We start from the raw sequence: 25,451 nt of genomic DNA on the forward strand, positions 1-25,451 counted from the left end.
TATTAGTAGCAGTACAAATATGTTTCATATTTATTGTTCTTTACTTATTGAACTCAGTATATATACAAATTCTATATCACCCTTGTGAAAATGCATTCTTCTTAATAGACATACAAAGAATCATATTTTATTTCCAATTTCCCAAAGAATATCCTTAGCAGTTCATCCGATGTTCACCAAAATCCGATAGAACATTGTTCACCGCATCCCGAAAAGGGCCGATTGCAGTTCAAGGATTCACGCTCGTACCGACTGATTTTATGAATGAAAACGCTTCCTTACTATCCGTAGTAAAACCCTTCGTCCCTTCACAGCAGAAACCGCGACCGTGTGGGAGTAGAACAGTAAGGACAACAACAAAAAAACATCCACTCATACAACACTCTATCGATAGTGATGATATCCAGGACAGGAACTTGCACACCGAGCAACCAGTTCGGGTTTTACCGTACTGTAGCACTTCGGGAAAAACGATATTCATCCGAAATGTATCCGAACAGTTGTACTGGAAAATGAATTTTCCTCCAGCGATGCATATGCTGAAGAATGGGCGCACGAAACATGGAGTGAGGAAAAGCTACGGAAAGCGAAATCATTTTGTGCCGGCAAAAATATAAAAGCCAGTGACGGTGGCGAAACTTCCGTCAAACGCACTTTCAACAAGTGGTCGTCGGTTGGACGTTTGGTAGGGTTTGTGCTCGTGTTCGTTGGCAGTGAGTTGCGACATATAAAAGGCAACGAGGAGCGTGAACAAAACGAACCGTAGGTTAGTTGACAACGTTGGTGGTGTGAGTTAATGGTGATGGAGAGTGTGAAGTTTTGGGAAATATTTTTATATGAAAAAGTTTCATGATTACTTTAGACAGTTTGTGCCGTGGGCTGTAAAGTGCAATATTTAATTTCTAATAAAGTGGAATTTAACTTAACCCTGGAGAACGCTAAACGATCTTTACAAGTGGGTGCATCTGACATAAAATGTGTAACAGTGCAAGTGAAAAATAATTTTAATATAAATCGCTCTACTAAAAACAATATACTGTAGTGCACCAAAAAAAAAATATTGAAGACATTCTAACGCGTTGCATAACTTTGGACACTTCTCGCAAAAAATGAAATCAAAATTGCCTTTCCGTGTGGTTTTGTTTGATCTTCAGCAAAGGTTCTACAGGCAGAAGTATCAAACTCAAATTTGTGCAAAATAGAATCAGCCAACGGGCGCAGTGTCTAGTGTTCGCGGGTGTGAAAAGTTTATTAGATTTTGACCATCACCGACGGCTAATGGACCAGCCGAACAGCGAAAAATAGCACCACCGGACGCACACGGTGTGGTTGTGCAGAATGGATGCCGATTTATTGATGGCGCCTGCATAATTCGATTCATTTTCAACACCATTTGTGGATGGACCAGCGGAAAACTCCCAAGAAAAACGGGCAAAATGTGAAATATGTTTCTTTTTTTTTTGAACGGGAGAAAAAGAGCAAAATGAACATTAACTTTTTTTGATACTGTTCCAATAATAGTACCAGCTAATGGTATGATCCTGTATTTCGATTACATGTCCACTTGGTGGATGGTTTCATTCCATCCGATGGTTTATCCATTTTCCGTAACCAACATTTCCTTATCAATCGTTGCAGTTCAGTGGACAAACGTATAAGCAAAAAAAAAAATAAATAAATTGTTAATCATTTTCCGATAAATCGATATTGATGCGATAGAGATAGAAAGAGGGAATGTCAGTTTTCTCACACATACACGCATTGCAAGACCTCAGCGGCAGTTCGTATCATTCTCTTCGGTGGGCTTTTGGGGTGCATTATGGCAAGGAAACCATCCAGCAGCTCATCGAAAGCGATCGGTAGGCGCGTGTTCAATTTTTCCAATTATTACACAACGATTCGTTGGGTGCTTGGAAGCATTGCACCTTTACACCAGACGTCACGCGGTCTTAATTTTCAAGGCCTAGAGGGCCTAGTGAGTGTTTTCAACGATATTCTCATAATGGAGTACCTATTTCTATTGCTGATGACATTTCTCAATCAGTACGTGCGCTATCTATCGTACGAAGGTTTTTGAATAATTCAAATGTGTCTGTAAGTAGCAGCGAAAAAAGAGCAGCTACATATTACTTTTTCCACTGTAATGAACAATTTGTGGAAACAGAGAGAAAAAAAGTTAAAAGCAAAACATGAAACATCATTATCCTGCTTATCGAGCGCAAGCTCAGTACGATATAAGTACATTAAAGATACATGTTGCCTTTACATATAAAATGTATTGTGAGTTTTTTCCCCATTTTCTTTTTTTTTTAGAAGGTAGAAAGAAGCTTGCATTTACCAGATTCTACCGTTCAAGGGTAATGATGGGTTATAAAAAGGGATTTTTTTTCTTTCCGCTCGTTTTCGAAACAAAATTTGAATCCTATCGCTGCATCCCATCTCGAGACAGCTGAATCTTATTAATTTTTTTTCCATTACAATATATTCAAAACCGTACAAAAGTCCATCAACTCTTTGCCGAAAATGACAGCTTTTGTAAATGTTAATGGACTTTTGGCAATTTTAACCCTTTTGTTTTTATTTCCGCGAAAGTAACAGAAATGATAAGCGATTGGCAGTACCAAACAACGACGACTAGTGCTATGAGCTAATGGAAATATGCAAAGCAAAAAAAAAAACATAAATTTTCTGTACAATTTTCGTGCAATTTTCACACATTAAACCATGCACCGTTTGCAGCAGAATGCTGTTGTTTTTGATTTTTTGTTTTTTTGGGAAAATGTTGCCCTATCAGAGGGTCCCTGCAACACTCTACAGATTGGGTGGGAAACCAGAATGACAGCTTTCCGTTGAATGATCCCACGTCATTGGCAGAACTTCAGATTAGTGTAGTAATTTTTCATGAAAATTGCCCTCATCATTACCCTTACGCCTACGATCGGAAAACAAAAAAAAACCCGGAACCTCGCTCGTAGTGGACGATAATGCGAACTTAACGAAGTGTCACTTAATTCAGCTTTGCTACTTCTAGAGCTCCCACACGCCATAGACACCACGTTTGAATTGAGCTCATAAAACTATTACAACGGTTCGTTAGCAGCAAATTTCGGACCCCCTGAAGCCGACGTAGACCTTTTTTGTACTACACTTTTCTATCATCGTTCCATCGAAAAAATGTGACATTTCCGGGATGGAAAGTTTTGCTAAAGGACAATGTTTGGGGGTCGGAATGATTAACATTTTGAAAATTTTCACCCGCTCAATGGATGACTGCCGCGAGCTTTTATTGCAGTTTGAACGTAAAAGTTGGAAAACAATTTGTCAGATTCATGTTTGGAGTACAGTTTTGGGGTAGCTTTATAACGCTAAGAGGTGTGTAAATTGTTTGTCATTTATTACATTGTAAAACCCCGTTTACTTATTTGACGCAAAATAATGTTTAGCATTGGTTCATACCTGGGTTTGAGCTGCATTTAATGTTGGATTTTCACTTGTTGAAGTAAAATTGTGTTTAAAAAAAAGGAGAATTTAACGTTTCAAAATATTTGAAAAACATATGTACATTTCTTTGGAACTTAAGGTCACAATTAATTGAGTGAAAATGTTATACTCCATTCCATTTTCATCATAAAGTTAACTTTAATTACATTAGGTTTTAATGTTCTACATAGAAAGAACAATATATTAAATAGAAATTATGTTCAGTTGATTAAAATTCAAAGAAAGCTTTGAAGCTGATTTTTTTTAACAAAATCTTCTTTTGAAAAACCCTGCAATTCATATTGCTTTTATTTTTTATGGCTATATAAACTCAGAAAATCTCGTTTTGCTGGGTAACAGGCAACTTGCACAACAAAAACATTCAATACTGCTCTTATTGTATGGAGATTGTTTCTAATATTAATAAACACCAGGCGCCCCCATCGGAACTCGTATTTTAAAAATAATAAATTATACATAAAATAATATTAACAAAATTTAACACACAAGGTAATTGAATATTTTCAAAATATTTCATGTTGAAGAATTAACGCAATTTTGTAGAATTTTAATTTTTCAAAGTAAAATCGTTTCGTTTTACCATCTCAAAACTATTTCCTAGAACAAATGCTAATTAAAGTGTTGTTTAGAATTTATTCTAGGCATTTATGGAAGAAAGATTGCAGCCGGAGTTATAATTTATTATACCTGAGTTTTCTGCGAAGTAAACCAATCTAGCTTGTTTATCTCCCAAGACTGCTTTAGGACATCGTGATTCGATTACGAATTAAAAGGATGTTCCAGATAAGGTTTGGGCTAACACATTAATGGTTCTTAAATTAAGATCTGCGAAAATTGTGATTAGCCTTTGTGTAACGACTCAAGAATAGTTATTTTCCATTTCATTGTTTATTTGTGAACAAGTTACTGTTAATAATATTTTTTTTGTAGTAGAATTAGATAGTAAAGATGTTTTGCTTTATATTACATGTATGAAATGTATGGCTGCCAATTTTGTACTAATTTAAATTTAATTAAATTTCAATTATAGCTTAAAAAAAGCCAAAGAAAGACAAATCTAAGCGTAGCCAAGAAGCGACAAAATTAGAAAAAACAATCAATATGACTAGAACTTTAAAATTACCTCCAATATTTCACTTCGTGAAACCACAAACGCAAAGGATGGTGTAAAATACAACGCAAAAGTTAAACTCTTTTGCATTCACACATGAATTAGATCCTTCAAAGGTGAGCTTTTATGCGATCGAAATGAAAAGAAAACCTATCAAGCTTTTTGAATGTTGCCGAGTATCAATTTTCGGCACACTGCCTGAAGGAAAAATTTGAATGGGTTGTTCTGTAAATATCCTTCCACCGAATCGAATCGGGTACTAACGATAAAATAATCAAACAACCCAACGACGTTTACCTTCCCCATGCGCAGTTGACGAGCGTAGGAAATTGGCCATATCATTCGATTCAGTGGCAAAGCTTTATTGTCGACACATTTCATTGTGAGTGGGTTTCTATTCTGGCTTTTACTGATTTTCGCCAAACAATCATCACCTTCTGCGAGGTTTGGCGGTGTCATTTTCCCGGAAACAGGCAATTGTGTCTCGATTGTAACGGAAATCCGGTTCCGAAGAAGTGTAGCCAAAGCTTCACTATGCAGAACGCAAATGTAAGCAAACGGCGTAACCGGAAAGGAAGTTAAGGGTACGATTTTATAGCAGCAAAAAAATGAGTTTTAAAAAAAAGTTACACGAACAAGTTTACTGAATGGGGTATGTGTATGTTTCCGGCAAATCGAACACCATTCTATGCACAATTGATTTCAACCACAGTCAAACGGAATCGCCCAATCGATTGTGGTGATTTTATTTGATTACGATCCCGCAATGTTCTTTGACACCGTTGACACCGATCGGTGCATTCAGCTGTGGTAACCCCGTACCCGCTTTTCCATCAATGAAAATTTAATAAATTCAACCATCAGAAATGAATTTCGGTGTAGGAAACCGTACCACTGCACATTGAAGGGCGCGACTGCCCGACAACACCACCAACGCTACCGCCCTAAGCTCAATCAGCCAACAAAAGTGAAATCATTTCAACCCATTTCGCCCATTGACATTCTCGAAGTGGTCCGTACTTGAATTTCGCATTTTGAATGACCGTGGTTACGAGCTCGAAATGAAATAAACGTTACCGAAAAGTAGCTTCAGCAAATAACACATGGATGGATAAGCTTTGCCGTGTGCTTCTGCGCCGTATACTACGCAATGCAATGCAAAACCATTCAACGTGTACGGTCAACATTTTTCCATGAGCGATTGCGTGGTGAAAAAGGAACCATTGAAACAAAGTGAATTGATATTATCTAATCTTTGCATTGCCGCTGACGTCAGATTTTTTTTCCCCGACGGTGGATAATGTGAAACAGAGCGGATGTACCACACGGACCAGAACCGTGCGGGACAAGCAACCGGATGGTTGAGAATGAGTGGGTAAGATGCCAAAGAACCTTTAAAATGTTTGCTACTGTGTATGCAAGTTGATTAATATTTGCTTTGATTTATACTCTGCTGGAGAGCATTTGTTTTGTAACGAAACAAAATATAACTTAAACTCCGTTTGAATAATGTTTTTGGTTTAGGATTGTTAATTATTCAACTCTGACTTGTTTGTTTCTGACTTAAAAAAGCTTGTGTCTTGTCTTGTTTTTTTTTATCTCACTTCAAAAAGTACCAATACTAATAAATATTTATGAATGCAATTAGGGCCGGCCCGGTAATTTATGTGGTAAACGGCGCACGGCGCTGATTCCTCATGGTAGCATCGGGTATCAAATCTCATCCGAACCGTGTCCGCCCGTACCAAGGACTGAATATCAGTCTACGTTGAAAAGAAAGTCTAATAAGCTAAAAATAGCCGTCATGATCTTAAAGGTTGTTGAGCCAAGAAGAATAAAATGATGATGAAGAAGAAGAAGAAAAAGAAGAAGAAGAATATAATTTCAAAAAAAATGTTCCAGGAAAAAATAAGAGTTTTGCCTTCTTTATTTGGTTTTAATTTATACTTGACTTAATAAATATTGTTTTCAATTCTTAAAAGAAAATTTTATGATAATAGCGAAATTAACATAATAAACTCTTTTCACCAAGTGCATGGACATAATCAAATGTAAAAGCATGAACGTATTGCCTGTTTCTAACTGAACGTTCAATGAATTAAATATAAAGCTCCTAGTTGTTTTTGAACAACTAATGACATGTATATTTATTCGGATAATTATAAGGTTTAAATATTTATCTTATCATTTTAAACAATATATTCCGAGATAAATTGTGTTACGGCAATCAATCGTTGCTCACAAACAACAGCAGAATATTCTTTTATTTTTTAAGTAAGAAGAGAGGAAACCTTTTGGAAAAGTTTATGAGACATTATATTATTGATAACGGTAAGAGAAATATTTACGATAATACATATAGAAAATCGTGCTCGATAAATAATTCGATGCAATACGTCCAAAAATGAAATATAAACACTTTCCGGGCGGAAAATTGCATAAATTCAATCGCAATCCCAAACACGTCCAAATGCAAAAGCCAGAAGCTGTATACTTTACTGCCAGCTTTTCTTTAGCAAAATAAACTCTACATTGGTATACATAAACATGATGTATTGGGCGGTCCTTTGATTTGTACTTTGAAACAGTTGCTCAATTAACATCCAATTTATAACCCATTTTCAGCCGTTCCCTATTGAAGGGTTTCATTCCTCTATATCGGACCAGATTTCAATTACAAAAACCATTTCTTTTTTATATATGTTTGTCTTCTTCATCTCTCTCTTTCTTTCGCTCTTAACTTTTAGCCCCAAATGATTCAAGTGGAAATAAAATTGCCGAAAAATGTCACTAACATACTTATTGCCAAACCCAAATCGGTACCCCATCGATTCCTAATTAAACGTTCTGACCTTTTCGGAATGTTGGTTCGATCCCCCGAGGGGGGAAGCAACAAATGGGCAAACGAGTTGGACGATAAAAGGGTGGCATGACCAGAGTTTTGCCCCCACAAAAATACACTTTGACGCTTTAGCTTCTGCGAGTTAGCGAGTTTCGTGGAAAATCTCATCCTTTCCAGTTTTTTTTTCTGTTTAGGATAGGGGGAATGGTTCGATGACGAAACTCATTAGTTTCATAAATCTTCGCCTATTTAGCCAGCATGGCCCGAGGGAGCAACTTCGGTACACCCTTTGTGTAAAGGAAGTGACAAAAATAGTTAGACAACGCCAGCGAAATACACATCAGCCTGCAAGAAGATGAGAACCAAGAACCGAATAAAATGGGACAGTTATCCGAAGTCAAGTGACAAAATTAGAACGATCCCTTGCTGTTGACGTTAGGATCCTTCACACGGACCATTTCTGTGTGGATTTTTTGTTGTTGCTGTATGCATGATTGGGTTAGAAGTTGACTTAATTCAAAAACCGAACGTCGACTAGTACTGTGGGTTGATTTGCAAAAAAAAATCTTTTATTTAAAATTCTCTCCCAAGACATAGCGAACAACATAGCGTTGGTGTGGTCTGTAACGAATCAATGAGCCAATCATCCGGAATAAACGTCAGCTAGAATTAACTGGCCCACTAATTGATTGACGTCTTTAACAAATCCTCACAGAGAAAAAAAAACGCAAACAATATTTGAACCAACCAATGTCCTAAAAGGATGCCCAAAACAAAAAAACGGCAACAGATGCGGACAGATAATGAATATTTAACATTGTCGTACGATGAATATTAACTACTACTTATTAAACCGAGCGGCAAAGGCGAAAAATGGGTTTCAAAAGACTTTTTAAGCCCGTTAGATGATCTTAATGGATGTTCGGCTCGGTTTTCTAGCAGTTGGTTAACATAAATTTTATTTGATGCGTGCAGCGTTTTGTAACAAGGAAATCAATGTTAAGCAAACACTTTATATGAAGCGACATCTGTGAGGAATTATCAGTACTACAATCTTAGTATTTGCTTGTGTTTACTTCTGATAAAGATTATTATACTGTTTTAACATTACTGAGCTGTATTGTATGACTTTTTTACGTACAAAATCATTTGTATCTTCTCTGAACGCATTCAATTCCACGCAGTAACAACTGTCAACTGCCCAAAAGTGCCTTAAATTCCCCATCATTTACCGTACTAGGTTAGGAAAATGTTTTGCATAAAATATTTTCTCTTTCCCCCACGCCTTAAAAATTCCAAACTTCCATACTTTATATTGTAGAATGATAACAGTTCCACTCGGTCACAGTTCGGTGTACCCTTGACGAAGCAGGGCAACGTCTGTACGCACCCACGTTAGAAAGCCTCTTGCGGACACATTCCTTCACACGAACACGAGTCAAAAATAACGAACTCATCTCCGGTATCAGAGTGTTTCTAGTGCATGGACAGCAAGAAGTGAAAAGCAGCAACACGGAAAGAGAAAGCGACCTCTTTCATCCGGACAAGTGGTGGCTAGTTTGATGACTAACCATTGCAACACGTTTCCTTCTTTCTTTGCTAAACATTTGTTTTTTTTTTTTGCAAAAAGATTTTTGAGTTCATCAGTTCGACGTATTCTTTTTGTTGTGTTTTGGGTTTCACTGGGGAAAAGAAAAAACTGCAAGCGTTTGGGATTTTTAATGTGTTTTCACACGAGTCGCCCGAGGGAGTGTAACAAGAATGCTTAGCTTGATCTACACGTACTGTTTACCGTTCCTTTCTAATAGTCCTCCTTGTGTAGGTGTCTGAACGGTTTAGAGACAGCTAAGTGAAACGGATCGCTGCTACCGTTTATTGGAATACATTTTCTACTTTCTCATGTGGTTTAACTGTTTTTTGTTTTACTTATTTTATATCAATTTCATGATGGTTTTTGCACTTTGTGTTACATAAAATTTCAACATTGCAAGTAGCAATAATGGGGGCAAAAGGCCCTGACACACTATCCGGTAATGTGGTGTGAGAAAGAATGGAAGATTTTCACAACCGGCCTGCCATTCGTGCAATTTGTGTGCCCTAGTAATATAACACGAACCGACACGTAACGCCTGCACAGTTGAGTAAATAAATATGGGGAAAAAAACCTAACGCTCGATGTCTCCAACGACGACAAAGAGCTTAACAGTGCAACAATTAGTGTAAAGCATGTTTTCCAGCGTTTCGTGTTTGAGAATGTCATTGTTTTTTTCCCCCCCGCTCGATGCGGCAAACGTTTGGAACGACTGCCTGTGCCAAGCTAGGAAGTCATCGTGTGCCGAGAAGTATCGTTACCACAAAGCAACCTAACGAGCACCGAAAAGATAATTGCTCTTTTGGTGTGTGTAATTGGTGTATACAGGAAAATTGATTTCCTTTTGCACGAATTTCCCCCCAAAAACCGACAGCCCTGGGCTTTGCCGTCGTGTTTGTTATGGATGGAAGTTCACTTTGTCAGGTGCATTTCCCTTAACGTGTTAGTCATTGGAAAACACGCCAATTAAACAGTATCTTTTTAGGGGAAAACCTTTTTGCGGTGCCAAGTGTTAGCTTGCATTAGTACGACAGATGTAATTATTGCTTTGAATAAGCAATTAAAACATTCTTCAAAATGCTTTTGAAATAAAAAAAGGAATATAAAACTGAAAGAAATATTCCTTACGTGAAACAACGGGAAACAATGAAAACGATTATTTTTAATTGAAAGTTTTTCCCCCCTCTTTAAACTATTCCAACGACCGTTTTGAAGTATAAACGGCTGAAAGTATGCAAAACGGTCATATTAATAATAAAAGCTATTCCTTTGTTTATAATACATATCTTTAGGCGCTTACAAGCACAGGATAAGACATCCTTCTATCTTTCTTTCAGTTCTTTTATGATACCACATTATATTCATCATTTAAAATTGATTTACAATTGCTATCATATTTATTTTAATTTCTTTTTTTCTATTTTATTTTTTTTTCATATTTATTATTTTATTTCATATTTCTTTCACATTTTGTGATGTAATTTTGCGCTTCATTCATTACGTTTTTATCTTCTTAAAGCATGATGATGATTTTCTTTAAATTCAACAGTTCCTTTTCAAACCTAGCACCATGCTTTAAGAACCCACTTGAATGCTTAAGTATATTTTCCACGACACAACAAACCGTTAGGCTCATTATAGTAATAATAAAATATTGATCTTGAAAACTCGATTCTCGTTTCGAGGAATCAATAATACTACATCACAAGAAATTTTGCTGCTATGAAACGCTTAGTACTTATGCGCCTGAAGGTATACTATGTTGTGTTGGATCGCTCTGCCGAGACGGATTAATTTCTTCGCCGTCCGTAGTGCATCGTGAACACAGGATATTATTAAACGGACCTTGCACTTGCTCATTATTTCCTCAATGTTTAATCGTCATCAGAACAACTCGAAAAGAGGCAACCCACTTACAGGTTCTGTTCACCAAGCTTTCATTAGATTTTAATTGTCGGACTACACTTCTGGCGTTCTGCCTGAAGGTGGAGAAAGATTTAAACCATCCAACATTTACATCCTTCACAGCTCTTTTAGCTCTTCCACGTTTGCCCGAAGCGTAATGCAGACGGTACAGCAAACCAGTGCTGTCAGCTTTTTCCGAACGGAGTGATTTCAGTGAATCTTAGTGCCAGTGTCGTCAGGAAAGTGTACGAAAAACAGCGACAACAACAAAACCTTCTCGTCAAACGTCAACCCGCCAGTTGGGTTCACCCTGTCGAAAGGGAATCAATCTTTGGCCGGGCAAAATGTCACGGCTACTAACGAGTACAGGCGTTTGTCTGCTTTTACTCAGCAGCTACAGTTCCGTCGTTTGGTGCTACGAGGACACTGCACCGTACACGGTCCGCCGTCCATTGGATACACTGTTCCGGGCCGGTTCGTCTCCGCAGAAACATGTCGGACCCGTACCGGCACTCGGGCTCAATGGTAGTGGTTCACACGCTCCCCACGATTCTCACGGTTCATTAGCGAACGATCAACAGCACCAGCCACAACGGCTACCAGCCATGTCTGGACCATACCAACCGTTGGGCCCGTTGGAGCAACATCGGGCCGTACTGCATCGGCGTGTGGAACCGGGAGGATCGACCGGGAACCATCATCGTTGGCATGCAGATCAAAGACCGGATGTGTTCGGTGTCGGTACAGTGCCAGCATTCCAGCGTGCCCTTCCGGCAATCGATATCGGTAGTCCGGGCAGCGACGATGGTAAGTGAATGAAATTAAATTTACCGTTGCCAATTTTACCATTTGCCCTGAAGAACAAAAAAGGTCTCCCAAAAATGGTGCGGAGGTGTAGATGTCTTTGAAGCGAAAAATAGTATCGTTGCAGAAATTAAGGTTAATAATTTCAACGAAGAGTAGGAACATTGCTATTGACGTTTAATAAAAGTTATGGCAGCTTAAAAATTCTATATACCATTATGGTTCAAGTCACGTGTCGAACCTGAGCAACAGGTCAAACAGAAACAGACTCTGGTGACATTGAACGGTTAAGCTCGTTACACTAACGCCAGGATAAATTGCATTTTGCCCTACGCTCACTCATCGTGTTGCGAACAGATCGTAATTGAGATTGATAACGGATATCATGAATGGATATTACCGGGTATACGCACACCGTACCTAGCCGTTGGCAGGTACGGACCTGCTAAATGGTTGACTCATTGGACGTGTGCACGATAAGCACATATTTACCGTCTGTGTACATATTGTGTAGAAATAAATCGGACCCCCGTACCGTATGAAAACTCCAAACCTACACTCGTCTCTAGCCTAAAACGGAAATAGGATAGAAGCGGCAATGTCTTGCACCAGCAAAGGCAAATGGCAAAACGTTCAAGAAAAGAGAAAGCTACTTACGTCAACTCGTCTCGTTGCGTGAGACATTTATTCGATCGGTTCACTTTGCCGGATAGTACATTAAGGATCAAAGAAGCACAATACAACAATCATGCGGGCAGGCCCGTAAGTTAGATGCTACAAAGTCCCCTAACGAAGGTTAATCATTAGCCGTACCTAATCCGACAAAAAATTTCATTAAACGATTCGATGAAACTGACATTCACGTGGACGTGGAACTGTGCTGTTCGTAAAATGTTTGAAGAAATTGAGTTTTCTTCCTCTCAGTCATCATGAAGTTCCCTCCAATCAACAGGTAGTACAACTTCCTGTACGATTGAGTTCTCTCGACGGACATTGCAGTGCACAGTGCTGTGAGGTTTTACCACTTACATCGTCCACGCGTCATACTTATTGATTTCACACACCAACACGAACAAAACAAGGAAAAAACCCCGACTTGTTGTCTTGTATCGCTTTAATGGAAGCGACCTGAGCGGATGTGAAGGATATTTGGTACATTTTTGACACTCCACACAAAGCGCCACGTTTGGCTCCAATGAAGTCACTCTACTGGAATAGATAAAGAAGAGTGTTCTAAGGACTCGTGATACGACAACGTTCAGACAAGAGGGTTGTTTACTTCAATCGTGAAGTAAGAAACTGTACAAAAATGTTGGACGTGGGTTGGCTCTTGAGATGATGTGTGAAAGCAATAGGTTTAGACATCTAGGTCACGATGTTTAAAGGGGGATTTATGCGTGATAGAAATTGCGAGGGAAAAGAAACAAAAATTCTAAGTGTTTGTGACTTTCACTTAATTTGTTCCACTTAAAACTCTGGTTTGAAATTTTTTTCCCGTTAAAGTCCTTAGTTTTTTTTTTGAGAACATTTAATATGATAAGTTGTTTAATATCCTATTTTATTAAAAAAAATGTTTTGCGAAGAAGTATAATTTATCTTTCGAATCATTGAATGAAATATATATGTAATGTAAATTAAATTAGCTAGTAGGACTGTTTTGTTCTGTTTTAGATGAAAATCTGATTGTTTACCTATCAAATTAAAGTTCCTAATTTTTTTTTTATTTTTGTACAAAGCCCTGGCCGTATTGATAAAGTTCTTAAATTGAAGATTATGAAAAAATTCCTTAAAAAGTCGTTAAGTATGATGTAAAATTGTATATACATATAATATGAGCAACTTTGCAGTAGACATTTAAAATTATTTTTATATCGTAATCCATTCCAAGAAACAATTCCATTTCGTTATTAAATTTATGATGATAGATTAAGAGACTTATTGTTATTCGTCTTAGCAAGGACTTTTTAAATTTTCTCCCTGCATCAAATACTTTCGATTAAGAAATAAATCCAGTTCCCAAAGCTCAAAGCATCTTTCAATGGACAAAAAATCCTTACCTTGCTAGGCCATTGATTCGCGAAACAAAAATACTCACTCTCCCGAGCCCAAGCCCAAACATCTTGCTTGATTTATTCGTCCAGCACACACACACACACAATTGTATCCCTTCTGGGTATTGAGTGTTTCGGAATCCCTACTTACCTACACCATCAAAATCACCTGCCCTCAAATTTCAGATTTCATTGACCACGGGGGACAACCACCGCTGGACATGTTCGAGCCGCCCGTACTGGACCCAGCTGTCGACCCCACGGACAACGAGATCGGTGATAATCCGCTGCTGGCCGCACTGGGTGCCATTAGTGGACCGCGGGTGGTTGACCACGAAGAGATGGTACCACCGAACCAACCGACCGGCCGCATGATGGAAAGCATCGATCTGATCCGGGAGCAGCTGGAGCGTATCAAGCAGGAGGAGGACATCGAAATCAAATCGAATCTGCTGATGAAGCTGTTGACGGAATTGCCCGAGGGACCGTTGCCGATTGTCTACATTGAGGATGCGACCGGGAAGGCGGGCCCAGCACGACGTGTGACAGAAGATGGTGACGATGACACGATGGATGGCGGTGCTTCGGAGGCAGACGATGAGGACGGTGAGGACGAGCCGGTCGGTGGCAGGATCCGAACGGAACCGTTCACACCGAACGGTGGCAAACGGTCCGGGCGCTACTATCGGCGTTATCCCTGGAAGCGTCAGAACGCACGGAGCCGAACGTAAGTGTGAAAAGCTGAGGAATTTGGAATTGTAAATCGAAATTGAAAGATATGGGTACGGAGGAACGATAGAAAAGATTTCATTTTGCTTTTGCTGGTACGATTTCACAATCGAATCTAAACAGCTTTCTCAGTAGGGTTTGTTCAGGTTCTTTAAAGGCTTTTAATTAAAAGCCAGATTCTTTCACTCTCACCTCTAGAGCGATGAGTTGACATGGTATTTCCGTTCTGAAAATAGTTCCTCACTGATCTAACTTCGTTTGTTTATTCATTTACAAACTTTTGTCTGTACTTTTGATTTAATTGCGTTGAATAAAGCATTCCTCTTTTAGAAATATCTTCCACCTTCTAATAAATATATACTAATATTCAAAGAAGCAATTATTTGCTTAAAAGAAAAACAAAAAGTGATGAGGTAAACCGACGATATATACCCAAACAATCACATGATGCATTGTCTATATTTAGGCGAATTAATTTCTTTCCTACTCTGAATGATTTATTCTTCTTCATTATACACTGTTTACACTAAATTTCTAAAACAAATGATAGGAAAAAGCCAAGCTTTACGTTCACTTCGGCATCGAGTGAAATGAGCAAAACTATTTTCATAGTAAACTACACATTTTAACCAGATTTCATCCATTTTATTTGCATCTTACAAGGACGACTTGGGTCATTCACTTACCAAAGGCATGTTTCTTGTTCGGGATGATAAACAGTTTTGAGATAATTCACAAATTGAAAGTCTCTTACCAATCAAACACTGCTATCAATTCAACTGCGTGCGAGTCAATCTCCCATCGACGTAATTGCATTTAAAGATTGACACTTTTCACACGCCAATTCCCAGATCTCGTCGAAATCTTTGAATCAACCAGTGTGGGTTTTCTCATAAATGAAAGATTCGATTCCACATTTGTAACTGCTTATGAAAATATTTAAATTTTCAACCCAAAATGGTTAGGATTCAATATATTGCATCGGACCAATTTCGTTTAGATTTACATACTTCTAACCTTTGTTTTTTGTGTCCCTTTTTTGTAATTTTTCCTCCGACAGCTATGATGCCGAAGCACGTTACCTGTGCGTACCGAGCCGTGAGGACGTTTTCAAGCTGCTCGTCGGACTGCACGAAAACCGAATCGGCAATCACCAGAAGACGGTCAATTTCTGCAACCGAAAGCGTCCGGCAAAGGCCATCTTCACAAACATCCGCTTCCTGGGCTAAGTTTCAACAAAAAAAAAGAAGGGTATGCACAGGGGAAACGCAGACGGAGATGACATCGAACTGCACCAGCAGCAGGGAAATTCGATCAACTCTTTCAGCACCCTTCCCTGTCCCTTGTTTTACTGGTTTGTTCCGGTTTTATCATACGCAACGATCCGACAAACACTTCGACAGATGCAACAAAACAAATGAAGTAAAAAGTTTTCCATTGTCCGCTCGTGTCCATACAACATTTAACCTTTCCTTGTGCTGGGACTGGTTCCTGTTTGATTAGAATTTTTCCCGTACGGTCGAACCGTTGGGTGGAGATTTAGTGTTTAGTGAGTGTCTGTTGACTAAAGGCAGGAAGCAAAAAGAAAAACGAACGTAATGAAAAATACACACACACGCACACCAACACACCAACACACATTTACCCATATAATTGTATACATTTATACCCCCTGAAACAAGAAGGAGAAGAAAATTAAAAGAAAAAACACAACCAAAAAAAAAAAATCGCAAACATCCTCCGCACATGGCGCCTATCTTATCGTATTAATATCCATTTCCTCCCTCATGTTGTCATTAGATAAGGTTTACCAGTACATACACGTACACATTTTTCCTCGTCCTGGTCCGGTGGGCTGTTCCCGTGCTGTAAAGCCGCAAAAGGGTTTGCACGCACCGGACCGGAAGAGGACTTGGGAGAAATAGACTTTAGAGCGGCTGGCGGGAAGGGCGAAACAAAAGCGGTGAGAAACTTAGAAAAAAAAAGGGCTCAACACACATATATTAGGCACACTAAACCTGGTTCAACCTGTACGATATAGCTCTGTATGTAGGTGTATTTGTGTTACCGATCAAGCTCCAATGTCCTTCCATTTGGCAGCATAACTCCTTTCCCCGGGACACTTGAAGAAAGGAAGGGAAAGGGAGGAGAGTAAAACAAAATAGGGTTCGTGTCGTTAACAGGACGAGGTGAGAGACGTAACACTTCCGGTGGCTGCTGTGTGGGAGAATTTGTAATATTGTAAAAAAAATCAAATTGACAACCAATTAAAACGTCCTAACATGGCAAAGGTTTAAAATGACAAAGCACAGAAAAAAGTAACAAAAAAAAAAGAAGAAAAAAACATAAAACACACCCATAAGTAACTAAGTCAATGCCCCAACCCCATCCTAACGTTGTAGTTGCGTACTTGTGAATAAAAATATGAATAAACAAAAAAGGAAAAGTGAAGTAAAGAGAGATGAAAAAACATTTAAAAACACTACAAATATAATAACACACGCGCATAGATGGTGCAGCTAGAAAGCAAAGCAAACGCACCAACAAAACGATACAACACAAGATTCAATTTACATTTCAAAACAAAACAAATAAAAGTAAAGTAAAGAATAAAGTTGTGGATAAACTCCTGTACTACATACATTCAGCATGGCAGATTGTGGAATGGTGGTTCTTTTACTTTTTCTTTTCCTTTGCGCTTCTTCTCTTTTCGCTTCCTACGATATAGCCGGTTTTTTTTTCTTTCGTAACCATACTAATACCAACAATACAGCAGATTGGAAATTGTGGTGCAAGATTGAAAGAAAATGAAAAAATAGTTTCGAACGAGTTTTATGCGATTCAGCACCGTTGCCGTGGTAACGAGTATCCTTCGGTGGTGGAAGTTGCGATGTAAAGGCGAAAAGCTTGCAACCTGATGACGAGGAAGGCAACGATGATGAAAGTGGCAAATTTGATAAGAAAAATACACAACTGTCAATGAAACAGTAAACAACTTTGACCCTAATTAGATCTTCAGCGGTTGTTGTCCCTTTTTTGTTGTTTTGTTTGAAGGTGAGTTTGTTCTTAATTATGTGCTCATTTGGATGATAAATTTAATGGAATTTGTTTGCACTGTTCACTTAAATCCGAAAACTTCCTTCAATGAACTTTTTTTGTTACTCATCATTGCTGAACTTTAATTCATCATTAGCTGTGGAAATAAATTAATTATAATTTTTATTCGCCCCCCGAACACTCACAAATTCATCTTAAATTGATCAAACAAAGCAGAGAAAAGTGTTTAATTTTGCCTTAAACCGTTAAAGGAACCTCAACCTTGACTTACCGCTTGTGAGGTGTAATTGAGTCACTGCAGTAATTGTCACAGCGGCCCAAAGTAAACCGAAACGGGCCGGTACGGAATGTGCGATGAACACACATTTGCATTCCGTTTCGCTTTGTTGGTTTTATTTATTGATTTTTGCTTTCGCTTCAAAAACCTTCAATTGGTTTGTTTCGTTTGTGTGTGTTTGCTATCACGTTTCGTTTTCGATTGTTTATTTAAGCGTAATGCGTTTCCTTATCCATGGCTTATACATACGCTCTGTGTCTTATTTCGAAGATTTTGGTAGTTAGGAATAATTTACTGTTCTCATTAGCACTGCTACTAAACAGGATTCTTTCTTCAGGTAGAGCTTTTCGTACCTTTTGTTTCTTCGGTGACTTCTAAGTTCAGAAGTAGGTGAAACGGATTAGTATTCTATTTTTGACTTAGGTTCTTCTTATAGAAGAAAGTCATTAGTAAGATACAAGAGATGCTTTAATCATGTAGGAAGATATTCAAGTCGTTACGATGGAGATTCTTCAACACTCCTTGCATGATCCTCGTGAACTCTGTTTCATTGAGATATAGATCACTCTCACTAAAATTGTAATTGATACGAGACAGCTTTAAACAAATTACATGTGTCATGATTAAAATCTTTTAGGTGGTAATACAAGCGCAGAATAAAATTTTTCATAAATACAATCTTTTGCAAAAATGTGTTGCTACAAGAAGGCAAAAATGTTGCTATTTAATCATTGTATCCTATTACCCACAACCCTTCAACAGTAGTGTCACTGCTGATGAACTATGTCCATTTACTGCACAACCCAATTACATGCCACTACGTATGTGTGTGTGTATGTTTGAGAAGAAATAATATACACCAACGCTTTCCGACCACGTCTCTCGGTGAACTAATCCACCGCTTTTGCGTTAGTGGCAGCTTCTTAGTTCGTATATTATGCATGAAATGCTGCTACTGCTAATGGTGGATGACAAATGCTCCGTTACGAAGCCTCCAGTTGCTTCGGGAAAGACAAATTTATCTACACAGCAGCTCACGTCGTCGTACATGCGCTAGCCTGATGGGTGAAAAGGGGTTAGAGAACCAGCTGATAAATGACTTAAAACGATGAGCCCCTGGGAGGAAAAGCTGAAGCCACCCAGCAACACTGTTTGCTGGCAACGAAAATTGAATGCACAAAAGAATCCTACGCGCATTGCTACCTACAAAGAAAACATCTCACGATAGGTGTTTTATATAAAGGTTTTATATTTGCTTGCGTTTTCATATTACATGCATGTGAAAATCATTCCAGGCTTACTGACATATTGGCTTAAAGATCCACAACCAGTCGAGCTTTAATCGGAACCAATCGAGCGTAGTAAATAGGCAACGGTTCGGTCCGCCTGATTGCGAAAAAGTCGGAAGCTGGACGAACTTCTGCGAATTCGTTACTGTTGGGCGATACTGCAGCACCTGCTGTTGACTTTCTGCCGCCACGATTGGGATGTCCTGCGGGCGTTCGATTGGTTCCGCATCGTCCAAATTGTACACGTAGAACTGATGTGTGGTCTGTTGCGTTGTGTTTGTCGTTTGAATGGTTTGAACCGGTACAGCAAGTTGCTTTCCCTCCACGCGAGACATTTCGAAGCTGAACCGGTTGGTCTGCGGTCTATATTGTTGTTGCTGTGGCTGAAAATAGCGTTCTCGATCGTATCCATCGCTACGCTTAAGCGGGAACCGTTGTGGACATTCTTCCTGATACACGTCCAGCACGAACCCTTGTACGGTAGGGAACCGTCCAGCTTGGGAATGAATGCGTATCGTTTTGGACGGGAACGGACCAAAGTCCGCCGTACGGTACACCTGTCCCGTTCGGCAGCCACATACACGCTGTCCATCGATTTCAACGAATCCACCCGGACATCCCGGGAAGTGATCGGATCCGAGTAGGAAAAACTTGAATGTTATCACCAGACGGCAGATGTAGGGAGAATTGCGCTGTACCTGCACAACGCAGTCCTGGTGAACGGTGGTCTGCGATGGGAAGTTAGCACTGGTGAGATAGAACCGTCGCTGATTGAATACATTTCTACAACAAGTTGGCCCAATTCCGGGCACAAAAGACACCTGGTTTTCCGGTTCAACACCTTCCGGAACTCGCTCCGTTGTGGGTTCCGGAAATTCGGGCCTTACTTCCGTCTTTACCGGTTCATAACCTGGTGGTGGTCCTCCAAGCGAAGTGGTACCTTCAGTGTCTGTTGTCACCGTTGGGTATCCGGAGGGATAATATGAAGGGTACCGAGGATACTGTGGGACGGACGGTACTGGAACACAAGGAGCGGTGGGACAGGGAGGGTTTTGTGGTTGCACCGGAACAGGCTGCTGTGGATACGTTGGATAGTGTGGATAGGAAGGCGAACAGGATTGAATTCTCGGATCACAAGGATATCTTGGTGGAGGAACTATAGGGGTTATTGGATAGTTTGGCACAGAACATCCCCACGGTGGATATGCACATGGCGCCGGACAAGGAAACGGTTGTGAAGGGTAGATCGGCGATGGGTACGTTGGAGTAGAAGTAGTCGGAGGAGGAGGTAAATACCCATTGCCGCCTGGATTAAACTCGGGCGGAATATCTTGCCGACTGCTTACAATTTTACGATCACCCTCTGGCGCGTCCGTTACCGTATCTTCATCGTTTGGGTCTGTTTCATCAGCCACCTCGATCGTGGTGAAAACGGAATATGCCGTTGATGATTCGGCAGCCTCGTTGTCCTCACTGCACGGTTGTCTAGTGACGAGGATACGAAATCCCCGTCCCGATCCCCAACCATCCGTGATGAACTTCATGCGCAACAAACCTCCAGGAGCATCGTACAGCTTCGAGCCTAACACTGTCCCGCAGAGGATCTCCGCATCACCGATCACTAGCCGATCTTTGCTACAGTTGCGCGACGGTTCGAGTGCAAAATCAACGAACTGAAAATGGTACTGACTGCTGCAGACAAACGGTGACTTGAAGGTGTACTCGCAGTGTAAGTGTCCCTGGTAGTGTTCGGGGAAACTTGGGGAGCGAATCTCACTCTGCAACCGTTTGTAGACTCCACCACACTCCACTACACTGCGACGATCACTGGAAAGCGTAAAAGCATCGGAACGATCACTTATCCTCTGCTCACCAAAACGATCCTCAGCCGAAGGCTCGTAATCATTGATCATCTTGAAGTAATTAGGGCCAGCATTGTTACTAGTATCCTCCAAGTAAACAGCATCAACCACAGATCCTTTCGTAGCTTGGCCCGCAACCCACGACAACTTGTAGATTGCCAATTGTAGTAAACCGAAGTGTACAGTGAACTTTATAATTGAGTTTACGATTAACTTTGCCATGGTTCAAGTTACCGCACATCAAGTAATAAGCTTCCAAAGGTTACAGTAATTATTTTCTAATGCGCAACCACACACACCCACACCGAGCACTGTCTTGCCATGCAACGTCTTGCCGAGCGGTACTTTCGTGTTGACCTTTTTTCTTCGCCTGTCTAACTTACTTTTCACTTAAAATTGGTTACGGTTTGGGGGTTTGAGGAACACAGGGGATGTTCTTTTTTGACCGAATCGGACGGATACACCGTCCACACCGATCCGTTACGCGTCCAACGCACAACTGATCAAAGTATCGGATAAGCGTTCAACTTTTGAGCTCATCAATATTTTAATGAGCGTAGTGCCATGCGTTTGTGACGCGCTGTGACCCACACCACATTTCCGTAAGTCACCAAAGGACGACTCCATCCATTTGCTACGCTATCTCTTTTGCGCTAGCGTTCCCCCCTGCCCCCGGCAGACCATGGGATTGTCTTTTGCAATTCGACGACGATAGGAAGGTTTTAAAGTTAAGCCTTTGTTGACATTGGAGTTTACTTTAGCGCGCGTTTTGCTCGTACCCATCGACGTTCGACGTTCCACCGGCATTCATCATCCAATGTTCCAAAAATGATACCTTTCTTACCCTGTATCTCTCTCCCTCTCTCTCTTTTCCTTTTTCCTGCCATCTTTTTCGATCTTTACCCATTACTGTGTTGTGTCACTTCCGGTCTGTGCAAAAGTGAAACTTCTGGCACGTATCTCCCTTTGCTACAGTGTGCCCTTTCCTGTTTAACTTCCCTATTTCCCCGTCGCACAGCATCGAGTGGATGACGACATAAATGACCCATCCGTATCCGTAGTATCCATCCATCCTCTCCAGTAACATTGCGGTCGTTCAAGTTTTGTTTGACTTTGGCGCGAAAGCGTCCAAAAGCCCTTCATGTAGTCGTCGGGATTGGGGTTTTTTGCGGGAGCTTTAGGAAGGGTGCGGTTTCTCAGCGTAATCGTAAAACCATAAACACACTTTAGTTGCGAGATCAAACCAGAGGAACCTTGTTCCGGGACCAACCTGTGGCGAAGGCATATTTATCGACAGAACAATTACGTCACATTTACTGCACCATAAACGGGTACTGGGGTGTGAGGAAGTGATGGAACAAACGCTGTCTAGCGATGGCCGAAGTGCATGGATTGGAGTTTGATTGCTTCGTACTAAACAGCTTCCTAATCTGTATTTCTTGTTCAACGTTTTAGTGGCTTATACTGCTTATTGATTACATTTTATGAGACGTGTAGGCGTTAGAATCTTCTTAAAGATATCAGGATTCATGAGACTTAATCTGGGTTTCTAGGAACGATCATTCTTTAGGAAACTTTGGACATGTTGTTCCCAAAAGGAAAAATAGATAAACAGATAAAGAAAGAAATAATGCTTAGAAAGTATTTATTGAAATGGAATCATCAATGGATTTAACGATGTAGACGGCCGCCTGGTGTCCCACCGGTCAAGGGGTCCTCGAAGAACGGAAATATATATGAATGTTGGTGTTGCTGACGGGAACAAATCGGACTACGGGGTCCGCCGTACAGAGTTGACTACGCGAAGAATAGTCAACTTGAAGCTCTTGCGCTAGCTTCTTTTCGCGTCGCGGAACGCACTTCTCTTGCGGAAATCGGCGATTGCCAAATCACTCGAGTCAGGACAACTAGCCTTTGCTTCTGGATTATCCAGAACAAGTATCTAGCTGTGGACTTTCGTAATTGGCGTTGCGGTCGTGCCGGAAGATGGCAAGTGCCAAAGTTACTTGAGTCAGGACGACTAGCCTTTTCTTCTGGGTTAACCAGAACAAGTATCTAGCCGTGGACTGTCGTAGCTTGGCGATGCAGACTTAAACGACGCGGACTGCTCTGCGGGAAGATGGCTTTTCAGATCAACTTGGATCAAGACAACTAGCCTTTGCTTCTGGGTTAACCAGAACAAGTATCTAGCTGTGGATCTTCGTGGGTATCCGATTAGCCAGAACCTAAGACGGAGTAATGAGCTTCGAACTCGCCCGTTTGAGGTTTAGATTGCAAGAGTGTCTTTATTAATAATTTCTTCCGGCTTATATACTAACTATGGATTCTTAGTTTTAAAGTAAAAGTGAGATGAAAGAACTTGAACGAGATGGAATCATTTCCGTACGATAGCATAGCGTTGATCCTCAGTGTTTATGTCGTTAAATTCATCGATTGTTATGATTACCATGATCGGCATGGTCGGTGCGAGCATGACCGTCCTAAGGCGCGATTTCGCATTGATGACAATAGCACCCATAATGCATTATCAGCATTTTATTTTGATTCTTGATTTGCGATATCCGGTGCCCGAACATGATCGCCTGAACGTATGACCTAACGCTTAAGATCAGAACGCACTTCTGATTTGTTTATGTTCTCGCGCGTCGCGCTGTGACCATTTCATCGTTTGATTATCGCCTAACGCTTAAGGGTCTGAACTAGAGATGTGCAAAGTGAGTAAGAGTGAGATAGTGAGTTGAAACGTTGTAGTGAACGAGTTTCGTTCACTCATCACGATGAGTTTTAGCGGCTCTTTTTTCACTTACTCACTCATGAGTGTAAACATGTAGCCGTGGTGAGTCGAGTTGCTAAAAGAGTAAATACGTGAGTTGAAACGAAAATGAGTTGAAACAAAAATGAGTTGAAACAAAAATGAGTTGAAACGAAAATGAGTTGAAACAAAAATGAGTTGAAACAAAAATGAGTTGAAACAAAAATGAGTTGAAACGAAAACGAGTTGAAACAAAAACGAGTTGAAACGAAACGTTTGATACACATGAGTTGAAACGCAATACATGTGTACAATACCCAAACTAGCCAAATTAATATACTTCTCGCTCTGCCTAACTATCAAACATGCATAAGCGAACAAGCGGGCTAGACTGATCGGCATTGACATGAAACGGGATACTTATTCGGATATTTATTATCCTACTCACTCATGAGTATATTCATTTGGCTAGTTTGGGTATGGTACACATGTTTTCCGTTTCAACTCATGTATATCAAACAGTTGGTTTCAATTCATTTTCGTTTCCACTCATTTTTGTTTCAACTCATTTTTGTTTCAACTCATTTCGTTTCAACTCATTTTTGTTTCAACTCATTTTCGTTTCAACTCACGTATTTACTCTTTTAGCAACTCGACTCACCACGGCTACATGCTTACACTCATGAGTGAGTAAAATGACCGAACCGGGTTTTTTATGACTCCGAAATGAGTCGATAAACGAGCTGACTCCTTATACCGACTCATTCACTCTGAGTTGACTCACTGAAAAGAGTCGTTATTCTCATCTCTAGTCTGAACGTGTTCCGACTTGTCTTTGTTTATACGTTTCGGGCTATGGCCTGCTTTACTTTGCTTATGATTACTTAAAGTTCTCACATGCTCATTCTATGATAATATGTCGTGTTCGCAACAGTTGGTAACAGAAGAAAACTTTCCTTATAGAGAACCCACTATGGCCAACTCGGTGGTATGGGAAAGGGGTCTATTTCAAATTAATTCATTGCCATATGATTGAACCAATGCCTCTTTAAAGCATTTTCCTACTAATCACGGCAATAGTATTTTATAATATTAAAATGTGTTTATATGCGTACATTTTCCATGCCATAAATGTAAGCACTGATTGCATCGAAAGGACAGAAGAGTTTATGTTGAATTGTTTTTTTTTCTGCACGCCTTTTTTCATTCTTCTCACAACGAGCGGCGAAGAGTGTGCGAAAGAATGAGAGAAGTTGCGTGACAGCCGCTTCGCCAATTATAGTTGTGTAGGTGTGCCATGATAACGAAGCAGAAGAGCTAATGATAATGAGACAAGGAGAAATTGTGATACAGTAGCGATCGGGCAGTGATACATTACGGTTATGAAAAAAAATGCGTTCGATATTGTTCACAAGTGTTGTGATATTGATCACAAAAAGTGATGTTCACAAGAAGTAAGGATGTTATCCCATTCAAAGAATGTTATTAGGAATAACAATTCTTTTGTTGATGTGCAACAGCGAAGATTTGTTTTGCACGGGTAAAAAATGTTGCCAGCGTCGGTTTTAGTTAGTGCCTTTGTCTCCGTATTAACTATTTTGACATTTCATAGGTCATCAGTGCGCGTTCGGATGTAATCGGTATTGTGTTGATCGGGGTTAGGCAAGATTGGTTCCATTT

At 40.0% G+C, this 25,451-nt stretch overlaps 2 protein-coding genes across 4 annotated transcripts; one reads left to right on the plus strand and one right to left on the minus strand.

Moving 5' to 3' along the window:
* The first annotated feature begins 70 nt into the window (after positions 1–70).
* On the plus strand, positions 71–17,199 carry LOC125766178 (uncharacterized). 3 transcript variants are annotated; one of them, XM_049431897.1, is made up of 4 exons: positions 71–766; positions 11,074–11,757; positions 13,992–14,532; positions 15,595–17,199. In XM_049431897.1, exons 2-4 carry the CDS (start codon positions 11,295–11,297, stop codon positions 15,761–15,763), a joined length of 1,173 nt encoding a protein of 390 aa, XP_049287854.1. In that variant the 5' UTR covers positions 71–766; positions 11,074–11,294; the 3' UTR covers positions 15,764–17,199. The 3 variants fall into 3 exon arrangements, with proteins under 3 accessions (XP_049287854.1, XP_049287855.1, XP_049287856.1); XM_049431898.1 differs by having other exon boundaries at positions 71–762; XM_049431899.1 differs by lacking the exon at positions 71–766 and adding an exon at positions 776–955.
* A 1,898-nt stretch (positions 17,200–19,097) lies between these two features.
* LOC125760726 (uncharacterized) lies at positions 19,098–21,549 on the minus strand. Its single transcript, XM_049421129.1, has one exon. The coding sequence runs from the start codon at positions 21,239–21,241 to the stop codon at positions 19,166–19,168; it is 2,076 nt and encodes a 691-aa protein (XP_049277086.1). The 5' UTR covers positions 21,242–21,549; the 3' UTR covers positions 19,098–19,165.
* Between the last annotated feature and the right edge of the window lie 3,902 nt (positions 21,550–25,451).

This window comes from Anopheles funestus, chromosome 2RL (genome assembly GCF_943734845.2).
Source record: "Anopheles funestus chromosome 2RL, idAnoFuneDA-416_04, whole genome shotgun sequence".
NCBI classification, from domain to species: Eukaryota; Metazoa; Arthropoda; class Insecta; order Diptera; family Culicidae; genus Anopheles; species Anopheles funestus.

Bases quoted from the DNA above. Each gene is read 5' to 3' on its own strand.
- LOC125766178 (XM_049431897.1), top strand. From the start codon at position 11,295: ATGTCACGGCTACTAACGAGTACAGGCGTTTGTCTGCTTTTACTCAGC. The intron at 11,758-13,991 runs GTAAGTGAATGA...CTCAAATTTCAG, and splicing joins TAGTCCGGGCAGCGACGATG to ATTTCATTGACCACGGGGGA. The intron at 14,533-15,594 runs GTAAGTGTGAAA...TTCCTCCGACAG, and splicing joins CAGAACGCACGGAGCCGAAC to CTATGATGCCGAAGCACGTT.
- LOC125760726 (XM_049421129.1), bottom strand. From the start codon at position 21,241: ATGGCAAAGTTAATCGTAAACTCAATTATAAAGTTCACTGTACACTTC.